The sequence below is a fragment of the Callithrix jacchus genome, chromosome 14, assembly GCF_049354715.1.
Source record: "Callithrix jacchus isolate 240 chromosome 14, calJac240_pri, whole genome shotgun sequence".
In the NCBI taxonomy this organism is placed as follows: domain Eukaryota; kingdom Metazoa; phylum Chordata; class Mammalia; order Primates; family Cebidae; genus Callithrix; species Callithrix jacchus.
In genome coordinates, this window is record NC_133515.1 from 83,825,339 (window position 1) to 83,848,213 (window position 22,875).

The 22,875-nt window shown below is 43.4% G+C and overlaps 1 protein-coding gene across 2 annotated transcripts in view; it reads right to left on the minus strand.

Annotated features, from left to right (window-relative positions):
• The window catches only part of CAPN13 (calpain 13), an 83,746-nt gene extending 64,525 nt beyond the window's left edge, over window positions 1-19,221 (minus strand). Inside the window, exons 1-2 of one of the 2 annotated variants that reach the window (XM_008980924.5) lie at window positions 19,084-19,221; window positions 403-632 (exon numbers count right to left, since the gene is read on the minus strand). In XM_008980924.5, coding sequence (XP_008979172.2) covers window positions 403-600 — 198 coding nt within the window. In that variant the 5' untranslated portion in view covers window positions 601-632; window positions 19,084-19,221. Of the gene's footprint in view, window positions 1-402; window positions 636-19,083 lie in introns of both variants that reach the window. The other variant, XM_008980925.5, reaches the window with a different exon arrangement.
• Window positions 19,222-22,875: the final 3,654 nt, after the last annotated feature.

The following is a 22,875-nucleotide window of genomic DNA, read 5'->3' on the forward strand; positions in this document are numbered from 1 at the left end:
TACCCAAAGAGAAGAGAGGGTGACAGAGCAATAGATGGGGGTTCAATTAAGGGGTGGAGGAGACTCCAAAGAGCAACAACCACAATCTTCACAATGGGAAACCTATGGTTTCCCATTTCTCAGATGAAAAACTGAAGCATTTAAATTTAGTGATGTACTTAGTGTTAGAACTGGCTTAGAACTCAGGAGTCTGGGTTCCTGGTTCCTGCTATAGCATCTTCCCAACCGGCTGAGTAGCAACAACAGTGGAGCAGAGGGACGTGGTGAATTTCATTCTCCTTCTAGTTTGGTTTGGCCCAGACTCTAGGCTCCATGACTCCAAGCCTCCTTTTGTCTGAAGGTGCCATGACAGGCAGCTCGAAGGACCCTGGAGCTGAGTATGCCCCTGTGGGGCTCACTCACCTGTGGCCGCTTCCATAGCATGCTGGAGACGACTTTGCTCTTCAACAGCTTCTGGCCTATGGAAGAATCTGCTGCAGGAAATGTCTCATCTTCAAACATCTGGCCTGTGCTCAGACAGTGATTCCACAATGTGGTAAAGTCTTGGTTGCGGAACTTGATGATGGGAGTCTCTGCTGAAGGCTCCTGATTATATGCCATGACTCTCCTTAGAAGACTTCCAAGGTCCTTTGCTGCTGATGAGAAAAAGGGATACCTTCAAGGATGAGCCTAGTCCTTTGCATCATCAGATATGAGCCCCAGAAAGGCAATCCGATATACCACCCTTTACAAGTCCGCGCTGTCCCTGGTGGCACGGCCAGCGAGCCTGAACTAGGATTCAAGCATCCTCATTCCCAGACCGTTCCGTTTGGTTTAACCTAATGTACGGGTCCATTTCTTCAATCAAGTTCTTGGAGAATCATGGCACAAAATATTCAGTATGCCTCACCACTCACAGCAGGGTTGAAAAGAAGACCCACAACAAATTAAGTAGTGATAAAACTAAAATGGCAAGGTATCATTCCAGAGTAAGAAAACAGTGATAGAGATTGATTGTCAATTCAAGACAAAAGGCAATGGCACTTGGTAATGAAGAGTTGTGAAAATCACGGGTCTACCAAGGCAATGGCACTTGGTAATGAAGAGTTGTGAAAATCACGGGTCTACCAAGGCAATGGCACTTGGTAATGAAGAGTTGTGAAAATCACGGGTCTACCAAGGCAATGGCACTTGGTAATGAAGAGTTGTGAAAATCACGGGTCTACCAAGGCAATGGCACTTGGTAATGAAGAGTTGTGAAAATCACGGGTCTACCAAGGCAATGGCACTTGGTAATGAAGAGTTGTGAAAATCACGGGTCTACCAAGGCAATGGCACTTGGTAATGAAGAGTTGTGAAAATCACGGGTCTACCAGTTCTCTGTGTGCTCAGGAACAGTGACTGCCAAGCCTCCTACCTCTTAGGAAAACATTGAATTATAATGTGTGATAAACTCTAGCAATGAGCTCATTTTGGCTTATGAAAACCAAATTGTAGTTAGCCTTAATAATACAATTATGGGATTGCCTGTAAGTAGCCCTTAATTGCATGTAAAAAATGAATTTCTAAAGAATGTTGCTTCATTTCTCCGTTGGAATCATATAAAGGTCTTACATGTGGGGATTGGTTTCCAGCCCATCTGGAGGGGCCCCACTGTCCACTACTGGGTAGGGAACTGACCAGACTCTAGGAATTCCCATTGTAAGATTCACTTGCCTCATCTGTGAAATAGAGATGATGATTCTATTACACACGTCATAGGGTTGTTGTGAGACTCAGATGAAACCAGGCTGATGGACACTCAGCACAGTGACTGGTAAATAGAAAGCAGTCAATACATGGTGGTTATTAGAATGACGATCATTGCTATTCTCAGCAGGAAAGGACTGTGCAGAGGTCCAGCACTGTCTGAGACAAGGACTTGCTCATACCCAGGACAGGCTAGGCTCAGAGGGGCCTGCAGGGTGAGGGGCAGGGTGGGTAGTCAGACATGGGCCCTGGACTCTGTTACTGCTCTGCACTCACTGCATGGGCTGCCCAGGCCCTGGGGAAGGGAAGGTCTGCTGCTGGAGGAGGTGGGCTGCTCTGGGAGGAGACTCTTGATGGGGAAGGGAGAAGAAGGCAGGGGAACAGGGGAAGCTTATTCCACCTCCACACAGACAGTTCTTCTTTCTCTCTGAGCTGCTCATGGCTTCACCAGGGAACAGCCTGTAGGCTCACATTCTCAGGAAGAGCCCACAGCATCTGACATTTCACTTTTGCACACAGCAGAAGAGACCACCTGATTTTCCTGCTGTCACTTTTGGGAGAGCTGTTTCTTTGCTCTCTTCTCTACCTCATTAGTCTCACTTTTCAGGGTAGCCAAAGGCAGGAGAAATTACTAATTTAAGGGGAAACAAAACTGATGAAAAGCCTACCTAATATTCAAGATAAAGTTTATTTTGCTGCTGGGGGAGCTCTTGGTTGTTGCAAGAAAAGACACACACGAGGAGCTAGAAACATGACACGAGGAGCTAGAAACATGACAAAAATAATTGATATCAAGTTCTTCATGTGAGAAGCTGTGTGAGCTCAGGAGTCAGGCTCAGAATTAGGCTGAGAAGCAAGCAGCAGCCTCTTTGGCTCCCCTTGGTGTCTATCAAACGAGCTTCCCTGTGTCCTCTGCTGAGTTGGGTGACTTAGTGAGCTCAGGCTGCCACAGCAAAACACCACAGACTGCAGGGCTTAACCTCATTTATGCCTGAGGTTGCAATTTTTTGAATTTTTGCAATCAGACTTTGGCAGTGACCTTGAGCAGGATATAAATAACTCCCAATGCTTAGCATTCCAATAATGGAACACCAGGCATACATAGGTTAACAACAGGGTTTATTTCTCATAGTTGTGGAGGCTGGAAATCAGAGATCAGAGTGCCAGTATGTGGTGGAGGGTGGGGAAGAGATCTTTTCCTCTTCCTCTTCTTCTTATTTTTTTTTTTTTGAGATGGAGTTTCGCTCTTGTTACCCAGGCTGGAGTGCAATGGCACAATCTTGGCTCACCACTACCTCTGCCTCCTGGGTTCAGGCAATTCTCCTGCCTCAGCCTCCTGAGTAGCTGGGATTACAGGCACGTGCCACTGTGCCCAGCTAATTTTTTGTATTTTTAGTAGAGACGCGGTTTCACCATGTTGACCAGGATGGTATCGATCTGTTGACCTCATGATCCACCCGCCTCGGCCTCCCAAAGTGCTGGGATTACAGGCTTGAGCCACCGCGCCCGGCCCCTCTTCTTCTTCTTATAAGATCATGGTTTCAGCAGATTAGGCCCCATTGTTATTATCTCTTTTAAGCTTAATTGCCTCCCAAAGACCTTATCTCTAGGTACAATCATGTTGAGGGTTAGGGTTTCATATGATTTTGTGTGTGGGGTGGTACAATTCAGGCCATGGCAGTGACTAACCCCAGCCTGGTACAACAACTCTCCTAGCCCTAGCTGCGTATTTCAGGGAGTGTGCAGATTAAACGTGAATTGGGTCATGTTGGTAAGGTCCTCAGAGAATAGACAGAGGATGCCAGCAGACACAGGAAAAAATAGCAGAGCAGCAACAGTGATAAGTATGTAAACATTATTTGAATTAATGGAAAAATGATGAGGGCTCCTTAATGGGAGAAATGTCTTAGATACCGCTGAGTCATACCAATATGTCTTAGCAACATCTTGCTCTGCCAGCACCTAGCACGAGGCCTGGCACAGGGTAGGTATTCAATAAAATCTCCTGAATGTCAGCAGATTAAATGTTACATATCAGCAATTCTTGAATGTGTCCTATGAAGCAGTTGCTTCATGAAACACTCCACAAATAACAAATTATGAGGTCAAATTATTTTGGAAAATATCTGATACTGAATAGTCTTTATGGAAATTCACAAAAAGCTCCAAGAAGTCCTTGGATAAAGAAACTTAAGTTTGCTTCTAGTGTTTCCCACATACAACCAGTAAGTCCTTTCATTGAAGAGCTTTTATTAACATTTCATGGAAAAGATGCACAAGAATTAAGCGACTTCAGAACAACCTGACTCAAGTTCCCATTCTGTCCCATACACACTAAGCACCTCAGTTTCTTCATCTGTCAAATGGGCACAGTGATACTTTGTTGAAAAATCAAACAAGAAAATATATGGAAGGAGATTTAAACCATGAAATATTTTATGAAAATATATTATTATTTATTTATCTGACTCTAATCTTGTCCTAACCTGCTTGTATTTCTCTCTCTCAGAAATAGTTATAGTAATATACAGATAAATGACCTAAATTATATTCACCCAGAAATAGGATAAGAGCATTTATTGTCCCAGTTTCTCTTTTCCCCCCAAACTATGTGCTTTTCCTCTATGTGAAAATTCACAGATGGAATTCAATAATGGTATATTTATGTCAATCTCAAATATCTGGAATTAAACACACTTTTAAATAAGTTATGAATCAAAGATAATATCCTAAGAGAATTAAGAAGACCTGACATAAGTAGAAGGATGTAAATAAGAAAGACAAGAGCAGAAATTAATAAAACAGAAGACAGAGAAGAGCAGAAATTAATAAAACAGAAGACAGACAACAGATAAAATGAGAAAAGCAAAAATCTGCCTCTTTGGAAAGATCAACCATATTGATAAACCCCTAGTCAACTTTAGCAGGAGTGAAAGAGGGAAAACATAAATCGCCAATATTAACATTTGATAAAGGGGTTGTCACCACACATCATATAGACATGGAAGGGTTAATAGAAGAATACCATTAACAACCCAATGCCAACAAATCTGCTAAGTTACATACAATGAATCACTTTCTTGAAAAATACAATTTATCAAAGTTGACACAAGAAGAAACAGACTATCTGAATAATGCCATATATAGTAAAGAAATTGAATTTACTATCAAAAGTTTTATCCAGAAGAAAGCCCCAGGCTCAGATACCACTAATCTTACATGAAATTCCTCAAAAATTAGAGAAAGGAAATATTGCTGAATGTATTTTTATCAGTTCAGCAAAATACTAAAAACAAAACCTCATAAAGAAATCTTCTTCGTGAAAAAGAATTGCAGACCAATATCCTCATAAATAGAGAAACAAAGAGCCTTAAAATTTTAGAAAATCAAATCCAATAATGTAAAAAAAAAAAAAAAGAAGAGATATCACATCATAACCAAGTTGGGTTTATTCCAGGAGTGTTAGGTTGATTTATATGTTTTAAAATCCACTTGCAATCTACCACAGTAAAAAGCTACAAAGACATAATTTATTATAAAAACTCTTAGAATACTAGAAATAGAAGGTAACATCCTTAGAAGGGTATCTGTTGAAAAATTTACAGCTAACATCGTATTTAATGACGGAAAGTGCATTTTCTTCCCTTTAAGATCGGAATCAAGGCAAGAATGCCCACTGTCATAGTTCTATTTACCACCGTCATGAAGGTCCTAGCCAATGCAACAAGAAAATTCAAGGTAAAAAAATCAGAAACAAGGAGAGAACTGGTCCTATTTTGGCATTTTGATTGTAGGAAATCTAGAAAACAACTACCTGAACTAATGCTTAAATTTAGTAACATCACAATATACAAGGTTAATTTTTTTTTTTTTTTTTGAGACAGAGTTTCTCTTTTTTTACCCAGGCTGGAGTGCAATGGCGTTATCTCGGCTCACCGCAACCTCCGCCTCCTGGGTTCAGGCAATTCTCCTGCCTCAGCCTCCTGAGTAGCTGGGATTACAGGCACGTGCCACCATGCCCAGCTAATTTTTTGTATTTTTAGTAGAGACGGGGTTTCACCACGTTGACCAGGATGGTCTCGATCTCTTGACCTCGTGATCCACCTGCCTTGGCCTCCCAAAGTGCTGGGATTACAGGCGTGAGCCACTGCCCCCGGCCACAAGGTTAATATTTAAAAAATTGAATTATTATATGATAGCAAGAAAGAATAGGAGATAGCAACATCCAAAATACAAAATACTTGAGAAAAAAAACCTAACTAAATACATTAAAGATATCTACATAAAAAAGTGTAAAACATCGCTGAGAAAAATTAAAAAGAACTAAATAAATGGAGAGATATTTCTGGTTCATTTATTGGAAGGCTCAATACTGCCAAGATGGCAGTTTTTTCTAAATTTATCTATAGGTTCAATACAATCCCAACCAAAATTCTAGCATGCACTTTTTTTTTTTGTTAGAAATTGATAAGCAGATTCTAAGATTTACATCTAAATGGAAAGAATCTAAAATAACCAAAGAAATTTTTAAAAAGAAGAAAAAACTGAAGGACTTACCAACCCAACTTTAATACATGTTATAAAGCTACTATACTCGCAAAAATATAGACAAATAGATCAATGGAGAAAGGTAGAGAATCTAGAATAAATCAACACATACATGGCCTATTAATTTGAGAAAGTTTTCAAGGTTAATTCAATGAGAGAAAGAAGTCTTCCCTTACCCCTCCCCTCCTAAAAATGGTGCTGGATCAACAGGATTTCTATATGGGAAAAGTACAAACAAACATGGATCTTACTTCACACCATACACAAAAACCCAGCCAAAATGATCATAGACCTAAAGGTAAAACTTAAATTATAACACTTTCAGAAGAAAACGTTTGCAAACTTGGGGTAAGTAAAAGTGTTTTTGATAGAATACAAAAAATATGAACCATAATAAGAAAATTGATAAATTAGACTTCATCAAAAGCTTAAAACATACCATTAAGAAAACAAAAATGCACATTTCAGACAAGGTGAAAATATTTGTAGCACATATATTAGACAAAGGACTTGAATCCACAACACATAAAGAAATCTTACAAACCAATAATACGAAAAAAAAATCCATTGACATGGCCCAAAGATCTGAACAGACAAAACACCAAAGAATATATAAAAACAGGCACTAACCCAACATGAAAAGATGTTCCATATCATAAGTTATCAGTGAAATGCAAATTAATATCACAAGGAGAGCTCACTATAGGCCATTTTCTAACAGCCTAAAATTCAAAGGGACCAATTATACTGTTTAGGAGGAGAGGGAAAACTGGAACTTCCACATACTTTCAGCAGATATGTAAATTGTTATGACTACATTAGAAAACTGTGGTATTTTCCTAAAATGTTACAACATACACCTACAAAATGATCCAGCCATTCCAGTCCTAGGAATTTACCCAAGAAAAATGAAAACTTATGTTCATACAAAGACTTGTGCATAATTAAAACAGACTTATATTTAATAACCAAAAGTTGGAAACAATCCAATGTCCAGAAAAAGTGAATGAATAAAGAAATTGTGATGCACCCATAAAATAAAGTACTACTCAGCAATAAAAAGAAATAAACTATTGATACATGCAACATGAATAAATCTCTAAAATCATTATGCTATGTGAAAGCCAGTCAAAGTAGAATACATATTATATGACTTACGTAAAATCCTAGAAATGCAAACTAATGTACCGTGACAGAAAGAAGTTCAGTGGTTGCTCAGAAATGGGGGTAGAGGGAGAAATGGGTTATGAGAAAACTTTTGGGAGTGATAGAAATATTTTCTATTTTGAGCATGGTGATGATTTCACATGTGTACACATGTCAAAACTCATCAAAGTTTATAGCTTAAATATATGGTTTTTATATATTCTAAGTAGAGTTGTTTCAAAAATTAAACACTGTATATAGCTTATATAGTCTTCAATAACTTGCTTCTCCCTGCACTCCATGGTTAAAAAGTAGTGAGGTTTCATTTATTTCATTGCTGTATGTTATCTTATGATTTATTTGCACTTCTCGCAATGGACATTTAATGTTCTTCTCTTTGTTTTAATGAAAAATTATGCTATAAATGTTATCGTACGTATCTCCTGATAAACATGCAAGAGTTTCTCTAGTTTGTATTACAAGGAGTAGAATTTCTGGGTTTAGGGAATGCATATACTCAACTTCATTAAGTATGCCAAATTATTTTCCAGCGTTGTGCCAATTTATAACTTCACCAGCAGTGTAAAAGAGTTCTCATTGCTATATATCCTCACTAACTCTTGGTATTGGCAGGCTATTTATTTGTACCCATCTCGTGGGAGTAAATGGCAACTCCTCGTGGTCTTAATTGTTTCCCTGATTACTGGTAAGATTGAGCATCTCTCAATATGTTTATTCTCCATTCATGTTCCCTCTCTTGAGGAATAAATATTCATATCTTGTGCCCATTTGTCTATTAGGTTGTCTTTTTCTTATTGATTTGTAGGAATTCCCTACTCACTCTGGATATTTGTCTTCTGTTGGTTATATGTCTTGTAAATACTTTCTCCCAGTTTGTGGCTTATCTTCTTCACTTCTTTACAGTATCTTTTGATGAACAACATTCTTTACACTAATACAAATGTATTACTAATATTTGCTTATAAGTCTAATTTTTATAATTTGAGCCAATATTAATTCTTATGGAAATTTAATCTAGGAAACTTTGTAAGAGACTCTGTTTTTAAAATAGAAAAATTATAATGAACACATTCTTCTAAAAAACAGATTTAAAAATTTTTTATACCACTATAATAGTATTTTTAAGAAGTCTCACATATATATCAAAATTCTGAAATAGACTTGCAAAGAAATACTTTGCGTACTTAGGAAATAAAGCTGGTATCCATATTAGCAAATATAGCTTTGCCAAAGCCAATTACTTAATTTTCCCTCCCTTTTCCTTTCTTCCCCAGAATAGAGTCCCACTTTGAAGGAAGAGAATTATATATATATATATATATATATAATTAAATCAAGATATATATATATATATATATATATATCTTGATTTAAAAAAAGTATTTGATAAAATCTCCGCCTATTCCCCGCATGTAGACTATATATCAGTAGGTTATATATCACATAGTATTGTAGTACAGTGCAATGTAGCATAGTAAAGTAGAATACAGTGTAGTAAACAGAATTCATGGTTTATCCCAGAGATTAGGGATGAATGGCTGTGGAAAAGACAAGAATAATTGCACTGTAACAGTCACAGCTCTGTCCCATGTCCTGTCCTAGTCCACATTTTTATCTTAGTCCTAACAGAAGATGTTGAAATAAAAATGAAAATCCTTTTAAACTCTTTCATCATTTTTAATAGTGGAAATCAAGAACAATTCACCAAGCAGAAAGCAGAATCAAAATTCTAAGTGACTTCAAAACCAAGAAGATGAAATTAACTAAGAAAATTGCAAACGTGTCTTTACATTGAAAAAGTTAACTATGCAAGTAAATAGCAGAATCTATCTTGGCTAAATTTCATTTTGAAAATATTTTGTATGCCTCACTTGACTTCCTATTTAAAATGAGACGAACCTATGAAAGACTTGACAGGCTCTGAACAGCTTCAGTGGCAGTAAGGCACTGCTCTAGGGTGGACTAGCCCCAGTACCCTGTACAAAGTCACTCTTGACCCCACATGGACATCTGTGTTCAGCTCTAGGGCTACATTCCAAGAGGCTCATTGGTGCTCTCAATGGTATCTGAAAATGAGTGTTTGAGTAACATAAGGGTGCCTGGCAGGGAGGCAAGCCCTCTGCTTGCAAGCATGGGCTCCTGGCATGGAGTTTTATCCACCTGAAAGAGGTGGCAAATTTTCATATTTGGCTGGAGGCAATCCAGCTAATTAGAAAACCTGGAAATCCCTTCCTCGGAGGAAGAGTTGGAGATCTACAGATGCTTATTGGAAGGAAGGCAGACTGAGGGGCTATAGTGACCCTCAGACTCAGCCCCTGCAGCCCTGGTCCCCCTCCCTCCAGAATAAACCTGCTGTAAGACAACGGATATGTGGGGCCAGAGGTGGCCCCACAACTGGACTCCCAACCCCTAAGTCTCCTTGACTGCCAAGGTTATGTTCCAGTTCAGAAAATTGATCTCTGCCTTGTGTCTTCAGAAAAAAGAAAAAAGAGGCAGCATGGAATGGTGGTCGCAGGTGTGTAGAATCAGGTTGAAACTTGGGTTTGAATCCAGCTGTCACTTACTAACCCAACAATCTTGACCAATACTCTTAGTATCTCTGAGCTTTCTTTCCTTACTTATAAAGTGGACTGGAGGTGGAGGTAATAAATCCAGCCTCATAGCAGCATACAGATATTAAATAAGAAGATTCTTGTAAAGGGATTGGCATGGCACATAGTAAAAGCTTGTGTCCATTACTCTACTAGCAACTCCTTGAGTGTCCTGCCTGGCCCTGAACTTGAGCTCAGTGACTTCAACCCTATACCAGGTGGTGGGCATGCCAGGCACCAGCCAGTCACCTCTGAACTCCCAACCTCAGGTTTCTCCAGGTTTCACAGTTGTGTTCTTTCCATGTGTTGAGACTGTCACCACCTCCACCTGCCTGCCATGCCATAGACCATGCTGTCTGTCACCATCACCAGCTGGGCCAGTGTCCCACAGCCTCTATTTTGTCCCAGGGGTCTTTTTCCTCTGCTGCTTACCCTGTCCTACGTGATGGCCAGGAGTCCCTGAGGCCAAGCACATGTCCAGCAGAAAGGATATGAAAGCAAAGGAAGAACATGTGATCTGTGCAGTTCAGATGGTGGAAGGAATCAGATAGTGGGGGAAGAGTGATTTTGATTAGACTTTGTGCAATGATGGAAGTGTTCTTTATCTGTGCTGTCTAATACAGCGACCACACTGGCAACACGTAGCTATTAGACACTTGGAATATGGCTAGTGTAATTCAGGGACTGGATTTTAATTTTTATTCAGTTTCAAATCATTTACATTTAATGTAAATATTCACATGCAACCTTATTGGATGTTACTGAAGAAGAGAACTGCTAATACATGAATTACCACTGAACAAGGAAGGGTGTGAGTACTCTTAGGTGGAAATGGTTGAGCAGGGGCTGGATGACTCTATACGGGGGGCCCAGAAGAGACCTTGAATTGGGTGGATCCCTTCCAACTTCAATCTGCTGGGCTCTCTCTGCTTTTCTTCAGCATCTTATTTTGCCCACCAAACCACTCAGCAACTTTTTGTCGGTGATGGGACCACCTCCCCACCCCAGTGACAGTTTGCCCTGGTGTCCCTGACTGCAGGATGCTCCTAGCATATCCCAGCAACAAAGAGTAATTTTGTTTGCATTTTGTGTTTTCAGTCAGCTAAGAAACAGGAAGCTGCATTCAATGGTTCCCTGCCCAGGAGTACTGCATGTAGCCCTCTCCTGGCTGGTGTTTTTCAGAACAATGGAAATAAATCTGATGTAATGTAGCAGAACACGACAAGGGACGGTTTTCCCCTTAACAAATACCCATTTGAAATGGTGCCCAAACCCTGCACGAGGAGCAATCTATTTCCCACAACAGTGTTCCAGCAAAACCCATTACTAATTCCACAACTCAAATTAAAACTAACAGAGCTTGAAGGCTGGGGCTGACACTCTCTGCTGACAAGGAACAAGGAAGGGTGGGGGAAGGGGCCTGCGACTTGTGTGTGTATGTGTGTGTTTAATTACACTGTTTAACACATCGAGAATAATTTAGGTATCCGAGTGGAGAAAATAAGGCACTTAACTGCTCTCTAGTGGAAAAACAAAACGTGCAAACCACTTTCAGCTATATACCACGTTGGCATACCTCAGGGCTTTGGGGAGAGAGACTGAAGCAGAGAGAGAGAAGAGAACAAGGAAAGAGAGTAGAAGGAAGGAGAAAGGAAAACAGAGAGGGGGGAAAAGGAAGGAGGGGGAAGAGAGACGGGTGGGAGAGAGAGAGAGAAGAAGACAGAAATTTTTGTGTATATACAAATCTACAGCAAGTTGGGAGAACATGTGACTATTTCTCAAAGAGAGCTTATAGGAGATGGTGTAAGTGTGAGAATGAACTTAAACATCAGGTTATGAAGACTGAACTTAACCACCAGACCAGCGCTGTCCGTGAACAACTCTGCACTTTAGAATCATTTCAATGAGTTTCCACACCTGTGTGGCCCGAAGACCACTGTGGGATTAGTGGTCCCCAGAAAGTCAGACCTCAGAGGAAGACTGTGCAGGGCCCACTTTGCAGAAGGGGAAACTGGGGCCCAAGGTGAACAGGAGAAGTTTGGGCAATGCTTGGACTTGACTCCCGTCCCACCCCAGCTTCAAATCTGGGGTGATCTGGCCTGTGAGTAAAGCATGCCTCTGTCCCTGCCAAGGGCATCCTACTTTCTGCCTAATCAGGGCTGAGAGGGGTGCAGGAAAGCTAGTGTTTCTCATCCTCTGAGATAATCTCTGACCCACCAAGGCCCATGGAAGAGACCACGAATAAAATGAAAGAAGCCTCTCTCATGTCTTCAGACATAGAAAGCTACATCTAGACCTGGAACAGGTGCCAGGGAAGTAAATGCTCAGAATAGACCTCTCTATTGCCTGCCAGCGACTCTGGGTTCAGCACTGGGGCTGACTGCCAAGGAGATCAACAGTTTGGCACAAGAGAGGCAGAAAGCAGAAGCGACTTTCTGAGGTTCCACAGGCAGGGCAACCCCAGCCTCTTCTCTCCCTACTGCCCTTGCTGTGTGGACCCAGCCTCTTCTTGAATCATGGTGCAAGGGAGCTCAGAGAACTCCACTGATGGGTCCTTCTCTGGAGGCCCTGGGGGTCACCAAGAGAAGGTTTGCCTGGCAGAAAGCGTCTGTGCAGCTCCATTAAACTCTATGGGTCTTGGGCACCTCGTTGCCTTCCCTAGCCTTCATCTCCCCACTTGGATCACTAAGAAGCCTGGTCTCGCTCTTTCAAGTGCTTTTCCACTGTAACATTCCGTATTTCTGGAACTGAAACTATAGGTTCTTATGTAGCCTCAATGATATTGTTAGACAATAAAATAGGAACCCACAGAAAGTATTATTCCTTTCAACTGAGTTTAGGCTCATGCCAACACTCAAAAAACTGAAACCTGTCTTTGCATGGAAAGCTCCTCCTTTCCCCTCCCCAGAGATATTTGATAGGTGTCATTCAATTATGATAGGGTTGAGTAGACTCAGCTATATTTTAAGAACAAGGTAGAGCATTCTTTTTTCTGGGATCTAAAATGGTACAAGTCTCAGAAACACTGTAATATTTAATCTGTGCTTAGATTTCTGGGTATGGATTTTTTTTCATGCTTGAAGAAGAGATACCCTTCCCATTGAGCCAGTTCAAATTTTTTCTGAAACAAATACAAATTCGGTGGACTTAGGAAGTTGGGGTCTGCCATGTGCCAAGTTAAAATGCAGGGTCTTGAGAGCCACTGTTCAGACCAGTACGCCAGGCAGACCCGAAGCTCCAGGCCTGCTCACTTCCCAAAGCCTTGAATCACAGAAGGTTAGGTTTAGGTCTTTTTCCTTTCTCTCTCTTTCTCTTTCTCTCTCTCTCTCTCTTTTAAGTTTCTTTGGAAGTTGAGGCCACATTTATATAATTCATTTATTCTTAAAGGATTTCCCTGGGCCTATCTTCTTAGGCTTTTTCATTTAAGTGGACAAAGATTAAAAATGGATGAGACAGAGGCCAGGGCAGAGCAACCACACCAAGAGAAAGTCAGGGAGTGGCCAGGAGACAGAAGGGGAGTGGGGAACAGTTAGTCAGCAGGGACGGAGACTGAGGAAGACAGCTTGAGGACTGAGATGGCCAGGACGCAGGGAGGACACAGTTCAACAGGAGAAGGGATTCTCACGCCGGCCCAGCATCCATGATGCCGGAACTGTGTCCAAATATCACCCTGCTTTCTTATCCCTCGGATGTGAATTCTCAACGCATGGCTGAAAAACAGGGAGTGCAGTTGCTGTGACTCCCAGGTGGAGCTCTTTAAAGCCCACCACCCCCCCGTGCTGCCTCTAGCCACAACATGGCGGGGAGAGAAAGGGCAGTGGAGTCAGCTGTTGGGCCTCTGGCCCAGGTACCTGGGCATTCCAGTGTGCGCCTGGCCATTCTGGGTCTCTCAGGCCTGACCCGTGGAGGCTGCAGAGGTGAGTGGGCTGTGCCCTGGTGTGGAAGCTCTGGTGGAAGGTGGCAGAGGGTTGGAGACAGATCCAGTAGCACCAGTGGCCAAGCACATTGGCCAAGGCAGCCATTCCCTTTTCTGACCAGGAGCTCTGAGGCATATGATGAAGGTCCCCAGGAAGGCCTAGGCTGAACTTCTTCTGGAACAAGCCTCCATCCAAGCACATGGGGTCTGATCTCGGGAATCAGAGTATGGACCAGTGGGAGGAGAAAAGTTTTAAAAAAACAAGAGCTTTCTATATGAAATATGTCTAAAGGCAACATGGAAAAGGAGCTTAGTGTGTGTGTGTGTGTGTGTGTGTGTGTTTGTCTTAATAAGAATGTAAATGTGTGTCTGAGTGAGTGAAGCAGAGAAAGGCAGGCTGGGGAGGGTGGTGGTTAGGCCTCTGAGGTTTCCCATGTTCCTTCTGTCATTCTTTCCCTCTCTAGCCCTAAGAAAGCTGGGAGGGCAGCCAGGTGCTATGGCTCACGCCTATAATTCCAGCACTTAGGGAGGCCGAGGCAGGTGGATCATGTGGTTAGGCATTTGAGACCAGCCTGGCCAACATTGTGAAACCCTGTCTCTACTAAAAATACAAAAAATTAGCTGGGTGTGGTGGCACATGCCTGTAATCCCAGCTACTTGGGAGGCTGAGGCAGGAGAATCGCTTGAACCTGGGAGGTAGAGGTTGCAGTGAGCCGAGATGGCGCCACTGCACTTCATCCTGGGCAACAGTGTGAGACTCCATCTCAAAAATAAAAAAAAATAAAAAATAAAAAAAGAAGAAAGAAAAGAAAGCTGGGAGAGCCAGAGCTTCCAAAGGCAAAGACTAAGGGCAAGAAGGAAAGAGAGAGGAGCAGAAAAGGCCTAAACACCAGCTAGTACAGGTCCCATTGGGGAGATGGTGGGAAGGACAGGACCTGGGCAGAGGGGACAGGCCTGGGAGCCTCTGCCTGAGAAGAGAGGGGGACGAGATCCCAGGAGACCTCCTCCTCTCTTGCTGCCTGAGCTATGTTCCAGAACAGGCAGGTAGCTGTGGGGAGTCCCTCCACCTGGGAAGATGACCTGGCTCAGAGAGAAGAGCGTTTGAGGACAAGTCCGAGGGGATGACAGCACTGGCTAAGGGCAGCCCCAGGTTGATGGAACATGCTTGGGGTGGCTTGCTGGCTGGAGTCCCAGGAACCAGCCCCTGCAGAAAGCCTCTGCCCTCATCTTCTGCCAGGGTCATGCCATCTGACAGTATCTTAAGTTCCTGCAAGAAAGCTAGAGCTTTCTGATATGGGGATTAATGGTATATATAGTTCAGCTGGTTGACAGCCACGTCTGGTTAAGGATTAGACCGGGGAGAAGGCAGAATGTTTGGTGAGGAGAACGGGGTGGGGCAAAGGTTCCTGTCATCTCTTCATCAGCTCTTCGTCTTCAGGCCATTGGGAACCAATGGCCTCTAGTGGGCCACTGGGTGCCTCTCCTGAAGGCAGGTGTGTGATTCTGATGGAGACAACGCCACTCTCTGTCTCTAGTCTGTAGGCTGGGATGGGGTCTGGCTCAGTCCTCAGCTGCACGGGAAGTGCTGATCAGACCTGATCCACAGGCATGGGAGGTGGACATGGCTGAGCAGTGGAGATCAGAGGGCAGAGTGCTGACCGAGGGCCCATTCTTTCAGAGGAAAAGGAAGTAAACCTCCCGGGTACTCCCAGTTTTAAAGGTCCCTCGGGACTTATTTGGCTGAACTGAGGATGTTGACCCCAGATCCCTGGCTGTCCTCCAGCCCACATCCTTAGAGGCAACTCATTGTCCCAGCCACTATCCTGGGACATGGTACACATCCCCATTTCATGTTCAATTCACCAGAGAGGGCAGTGGTGGTCAAACCTTCACTTCATACCCCTATAACATGTCTTAAAAATTTGGATCTCTTTATTCACTAAATAGTTTGTCCCTGAGGCAATGCAAAAGGTAGACTAGGTGACCTTTAGCTGCCTTGCAACATGAGTATCATGGATTACAGGAGGCTGGGAGACCCCTTGGGGATTGCCTTGTTCACCTCTCTTTATTATTAAGATGCAGAAACAAGGCCTGGCTGAGCTTTCCTAGTTGTTTCCTGGGAGAATCAGCTTTGCAGATTGGTAAGCTTCTCATACACCACACAGCCTTCCCTTATATTGCAGAATTTTTTCTTCAAAGGGTTTATGCAAAACAAAAGCAGTGCACAGTGGAGAAGAGTCCCCTGAGAATTTAGGAATCAAGACAAAAGAGACCAGGTCCACAGACACATGGTCCAAAGCTGCATTTCCGACTGGAGTTCAGTATGGGAAGCTCTGGTGGATTCAGTGCAACTGGTTTGTTTTGGCCTTCTCTGAGCCTTTTTTAGTAAACATGAATTACGATTCTCTGAGGAGGGAAGAGTAGGAGGCAACGTTCATCCAAATATTTGATCGTAAATGCTTTATATCAAGGAGTCCCTAGCAACAGCCCCCAAAATTAGTGTTCTAGGTACACCACGCTTTAGGAAGCACTTGTTCAAAAGATGGAGCCCCAAGTTTGGTAGAAAATCAATACCTCCTCTTGATTCTGCTCTGGTCTTTTGCAAGGCTGTGGACTTTCTTGCTATCAGTGGCATGCTCCACCATGGACAGTTCTGAGAGTTAGGATGCCCTCAACCTGACTTCTTCCAAACATTGAGGAGAGATGGGATGGACCAGCCCATCCAGGGTCCCCTTTGTGGTTTTCTCGTGGGAGAAAGAGGTGACGTATAGGCAGGAACATTAGTGCTATACACGGTGTTCAGCAGATATGAATAACGATGTTTTGGTCTTTATTAAACCTTTCTTAGGTGCTGTCTCAGGTTCTCTTAGCCTCAACCTGTCTCTAGGATTCTTGGTCCCTTTTCTACTCTAGCCAAGGAAGTGGTTCTTCTGACCGCTTCTGGACTCATATGAGGTGCTGAGCCTCTAGCAATTAGATCTAGTTTTCCCAGTGGCTGCCAAGGGGGTCAGAAGAAACAAACTGGAAGTGCAGGGCAGTTAACTCCCCATAGGGCAAGCTTTGAACAAGAAGAGAGGAGACAGAGTGAGCCACCATATAAAGGTCCTCTCCACCCTCACTTGGATAGACTTTTACAAGGCACAGTGCATCTGCAACGCCAGTCCAGAGGGACCCTGCTTTGGCCAAGTGGCTGGCCTTGCCTCTTTGTGAAGAGAAGCCAGGTGGATGTCACATCATCCCTCACTGCTTCCCCTTTTTTCCTCTCATTTCCCACTTCCCTGACTCTCATTCCCCTGGTGTCTTGCCTACCAAGTAGGTACAGTCACACTTAAGCTTTGCCTGGGGCTTTGTTTTATAGAGAAGCCAAGCTAAAAAAAACAACAACAATGATGACAAAAACATTGTGAGCACTTGCCATATGTTCGAGTACTGCTAAGTGCTTTCCATACACCATCTCATTTGATCCTTTCAATGACCTTTTGAGGCAGATTACTGTTGCTACCATGTTTTAGTGATGAGAAAACTGAGACCCTAAGAGGTTAAGGAACATGCCCCAAATCACACAGCTCAACGTATGGAAGTATCAAGCACAATGCTTGACAGAGTGTACCTCAAGGCCAGTAGGTTGGCCTTTTTTTTTTTTTTTCAATACAGTGTCTTACTCTGTCGCTCAGGCTGTAGTACAGTGGCATGATCCTAGCTCACTGCAGCCTCAACCTCGCTCAAGCGATCATCCCTCCTGCCCCCAATAGCTGGGACTACAGGTGTGCACCACCCCGCATAGCTAATCTTTTTCCCAGCCCCCAAATTTTTACATTTTTTTTGTAGAGACAGGGTTTCACCATGTTGCCCAGGCTGGTCTTGAACTCCTGGGCTCGAGCAATCCATCCACCTCGGCCTCCCAAAATGTTGAGATGACAGGTATGAGCCACAGTGCCTGGCCTAATGTGTCCATTTCTTTATAGCACCTTTCCTTCTAAGCGTTCTTTTAAGAAGGTAACTGAATACAACCCAATAACTAGGGGACAAGACAGGGTACCTATCAGGCACAGCAGAACTCTAGCTCTGTCATTTGCAACTGGTATGAATTTTAGCAGCAAGTCACTCACCGGTTCCTCACTTTTTCCATCTACAAATTGAGATAATGAACTCATGCTACATATACCTTTTGCCTATTACACAGTTGGTAGATTATCACATTTCCATCAACCAATCTACTAATAAGTAAGCCTTCCTGCAGCCGCCACTCCTCTAACTGTCAAAAAAAAACCACCACTTATATCAAGCTGGGTACAAAGGTGAGACAATTCAAGAAAATAATCTGATTGAAGATCTAGTTATTGCCACTTGGGGGTAAGCAAAGTTGTGTTTGTAACCCAGGACAAATGGGGCAGTCGGTAGTTAAGGACCCAACTGTAACTATAGAGGAAAAATATCTGCGCTTATTCTATCTGGTTAACTTGGGTCCAAGCTGAGCAGCTGGAACTGTCTCCCTGAGAACAGCGTCACATCTCAAAGATTACTCAACTTTAGCAGTTACAGAGACACGTGTGTGACCACAACACTGCTAGAAGCATATAGGAACCTTCTGAATCTCTGAAGTTGTAATGATCTGTCTTTTGTGATTAACCCAGAGTTTTCAACTTCATTCCTACAGCTAATAAGCAAGATGATTAGAAAACAAAGGTCCTGGGGCCCACTCTTCCTTTCAGCGAATGTTTATTAAGCACCTACTATGTATCAGAAACTACACATCAGTGAACAAAGAAGACATGATTCCCGTCATCAGCATGTCCCTTATAGTGAACACAGTCCTCAAGGTCGCAACTGAGAATGAGCAGAAATCAAAGGTGACAGAATGATTAAGAAATATACTCTTTGCACGAACTATGCAAAATTACGATTCATTTCTCTTGGATAATTAACTCACCCTTTGCCCTAGTTTTTCTTAAAGCATACACTTGGACCACTTGCATCAGAAACATCCCATTTTCAGAGCTACTGAATGTACACCTCCGTAGGTGGGAACTCAGACTTGACATCATGAAGCTCTCTAGAGAACTGTACATCCTCACTAATGTTTAGAGGATTGCCTTGGTCCACAGCTCTGGGAGATGACCACGCACCCCTTACCTGTTTCCTAGACAGGGGTATCTGATGGAGGAGGAGAGACAGGGCAGCTTCCACAGGCTCTCAGGATGGAGAGTGGTGGAGGAGACTGGCAGAGGAGAGCACAGCGTCTGGGAGAGAGAGCAGTGCTGGTGTCTGCTTGCTCCTGCCCTCTGGATTTTCCTTATAAATATTGTACCAGGTAAGGGCAGGCTCCACCTTCGTTAAACAGTGACCAGCACTGGGACCTGGTGCCTTTTGGAGAGGGAGCGGACAGAGGCTGTAAACAGCAGCAGCTTCCAGATACTCCACCCAAGCTTATCTGCTGGTCCCACCTCACTGCCCGGGGCCCCTGAGCTGCCCATTTCTTGACTCTTGTGGTTTTATTTCCAGATATTTCAGTTTCTTTGTCTTTATTCTGCTTCAGGGAATCAGGGTTTTGTTTTGTTTCACAAAACACCTCTGCTGAAGAAAGGCAAGCAACCTTCCTTCAAGCCTCATTTTCATACAGGGAAGTACCATTGCCACGTCTCCTGTGTCAACAGTGGCCACTCTGGCCAGGTACAGTGGCTCACGCCTGTAATCCTAGCACTTTGGGAGACCAAAGTGGGCAGATCACCTGAGGTCAGGAGTTTGAGACCAGCCTGACTAACATGTAGAAACCCCGTCTCTACTAAGAATACAAAAAATTAGCAAAGTATAGTGGCACACGCCTGTAATCCTTGCTTCTTGGGAGGCTGAGGCAGAAGAATCGCTTGAATCCGGGAGGCAGAAATTGCAGTGAGCTGAGGTAGTGCCATTTCACTCGAGCCTGGGCAACAAGAGTGAAACTCCATCTCAAAAAAAAAAAAGAGTGGCCACTCCATGTCAGTCACATCAGATCTCTGTATACTACAGAGAGCATCATCTTTCTGTAAATACACCACAGAACACATTAACCCCAGGCATGGTGAGACCCAGGGAAGGTTTCTGTATCATCCCTGCTTATGGATGGGGCAGAAAGAGTGAGGCATGTAAAGGGCATGCTTCCTGTTCTCAAATCCAAGGGGCTCTTTGCTTTTCCAGCATCTTTAATTCCTTGATAATCTTCCTCCTCATTCATAGGTGTTCTCTAGATGCCAATTCCAGAACCCTGAGAGCATAGCATGCCTTGTGCTATAGGCAATAATGATAAAATAGGTAAAGTGGGGAAACGACGTATAAATCACCAAAAACTGATGTGACTGGTCCATTTCCAAATTCTGATGCATAGAAAGAGATATTTGGCATGTGCATGAAGAATCTGAGAAGCTGGAAAGCATGGAAGTGAGTTTGAACCTCAGTTTTGCAACTTTTGGCTATGTGAGCTGGGCAAGTCCCTTCCTCTCCAAGGCTTAGTCTATTAATCCATGAGCTGAGAATTATGACGCTTTCCCTGTCTGCCTTGTTTTTGTTTAGTGGGATGCCTGCACCCCAGTGGACACCTTCTATTAGAACTTTCACTATAAATACAGTAAACAATACACACACACACATGCACACATACACACACGCACACATACACACAATTGCATAAATATAATCAGTGAATAAATATGCAGATATTTGTGGTGCATATTTAAAATGATTTTACTAATAGGGTAGGCAATAAAAAAATGTTGGAAAGCCATAGTTTCCGAAAAAATGGTGAGAAAATGCTTCAGAAAGCTCTACCCACATAATATATCACAAGACAGAATCTCAAGGAAAATAATTGGGAGTTTTCTTGCTTATTGATGATGATTTTGTCATCTCCCATCTCTAAAAATATACTTTCCCCCCTAAGACTGGGAGCCATTGTTCCCAGAGCAGTCTTTGGGAGTGCTGAGTTAAAAAGGGAAGCAGCTCCCAATGGAGTGTTCTAGGTGCCAAGAAACAAGCCGCTCTGGGTGATAATTGTGCTGGAAGAATGGCTTAGGTGAGGCACCCTGTCAAGAGCACCTGTTCACAAATCCCGGGGGCTGTTTTCTTTTCTGGCATCTTTGATTCTTTAATGTTCTTCCTCCCCATGTAAAGGTAATTTTTAAAAGCCAACTCTTAGTGATTTATGTTTTCCAGAGAATTCCAGCCAGGGTTTATAAACTGGGGAACACCTCACAGTAAATTCTATAGCTGGACTTGCTCCAACTCGGAAGGCCACGTGGCATACTCCTTAAGTTTTTCCAGTGTCTTTCTGGCATTTCCTGCTGGGCACTGCATAGCTGCCCTGAGATGCAGCTTTTTGGGGCATGCATGGGACCCACCACAGCCCTCCTCTCCCTGTGAGCCCCATTCTCTTTCACTGTATGTGATGGCCGCTGTGTCACGAGGCCCTACAGAGGCCTCCTCTGCCACTACTTAGTCTACCAAATGCACTGATCCTTCTCTGGCCACCCAAGCCTGGCCTGTGGGGGCTGGTTCTCTGGTGCCAACTGTGGGTGTAGGAAGTGCTTTCATTGCCACTGTGCCGTGGCCACACCTGCACTTTCTCTGCCACACTGTGGCTGCCCCTGACGTGGCTGGTCTCCGCACTCATGCTGCTGACATTTAGTGCTCAGTGTCTTAAAGAAATGCAAATAAATAGCTCTTTTGTGCAATTGTTTCTGAGCCAGAAAAAAACTGGAGCAAGACTAGGCTCAGGGTCCCCGTCCTCCCCTTATGAACCTAGGCTACAGTCTTTGAAGCAATCTTGCCCACAGAGAGACCACCTTCTCTCAGAGAGACTTCTTTCTCCAGAGACTCCTTACTCAATCATGTCAACACACTCCTGAGTGCTCTCACTCCCCAACCTCTAGCCATGCCTTGGAATACTCAGATCTTGTGAGACCCAACTCTTCCTCTCTCCTCCCTTCCCCTTCCTGTCTTCTTCCTCCAACTCTTCTGTTCTGTCTCCCTCTCTGGCTCTCCATAATTCCCTTACAGACTGTTTCTCATGCTGCCATCTTGCCAGGCACTGCACCAGGCTCAGGGAACACAGCAGCAGGCCCAGTGGACACACAAGCCCAGTTGCTTAGGATCTAGTGAGAGACACACATGAAACCAATAACCACAAAAGCAGCCAGATCATTTCTCTTGCAATCAGTGCTGTGAAGGAGACTTGCAGGTTCTAGGAGACCCCTGAACAGGAAAAAGTAGGAAGTACTCCCACTGAGGAGTCATGAGACACCTTCCTGGGAAGTGCAGGATGTGCGGAGCCAGCCAGGAGGAGAGGGTCAAGGTGCAGGCTGTGGTAAGAGTGGTGAGAACGTGCAAATCCAGTGTACAGCTTGATAAATGTTCACAAAGTGAAACCCAAGTTACCAGCATCCAGATTCAGAAACAGCGTTACCAGAACCCAGAAGCTCCTTTGTACCCTTTCTCATACTGTCCTTTCGTTTACCTTCAAGGTAAACTGTCCTGAGTCAGCTAATTTTGATGAGCCTTATCCTCTTTTTCTTCACGAGAAAACAAACCCTGTGTTGACTTAGGGAATGATCAAATCACCCTGTAAAACATGACCAAGGGGACTGTTTTGGGACAGTAAACAGGTATACAGAGTGTCTACCGCATAGTTAAATGGATCATTTCACAGATTTCATGTATTTGTGCATTCCTCTGTGGGTAGAAATGGCAAAGTCAACAAAGTGTGGTGATTTTTATCAATGCCGAAACATGCGAAGTGCCTGGAGGTCACCCAGCTCGAGTTTGCTGTGCCATTCTACCTGCTAAGCAGATTACAAACTGCTAAGTCAAGCCCAGGTCTATTCCACCCCAGTTCCTTCTTGTGTCCTGGGGGATAGAACCCCCAAAAAGCCAGAGTTTCCTTCATTATGCATAGAT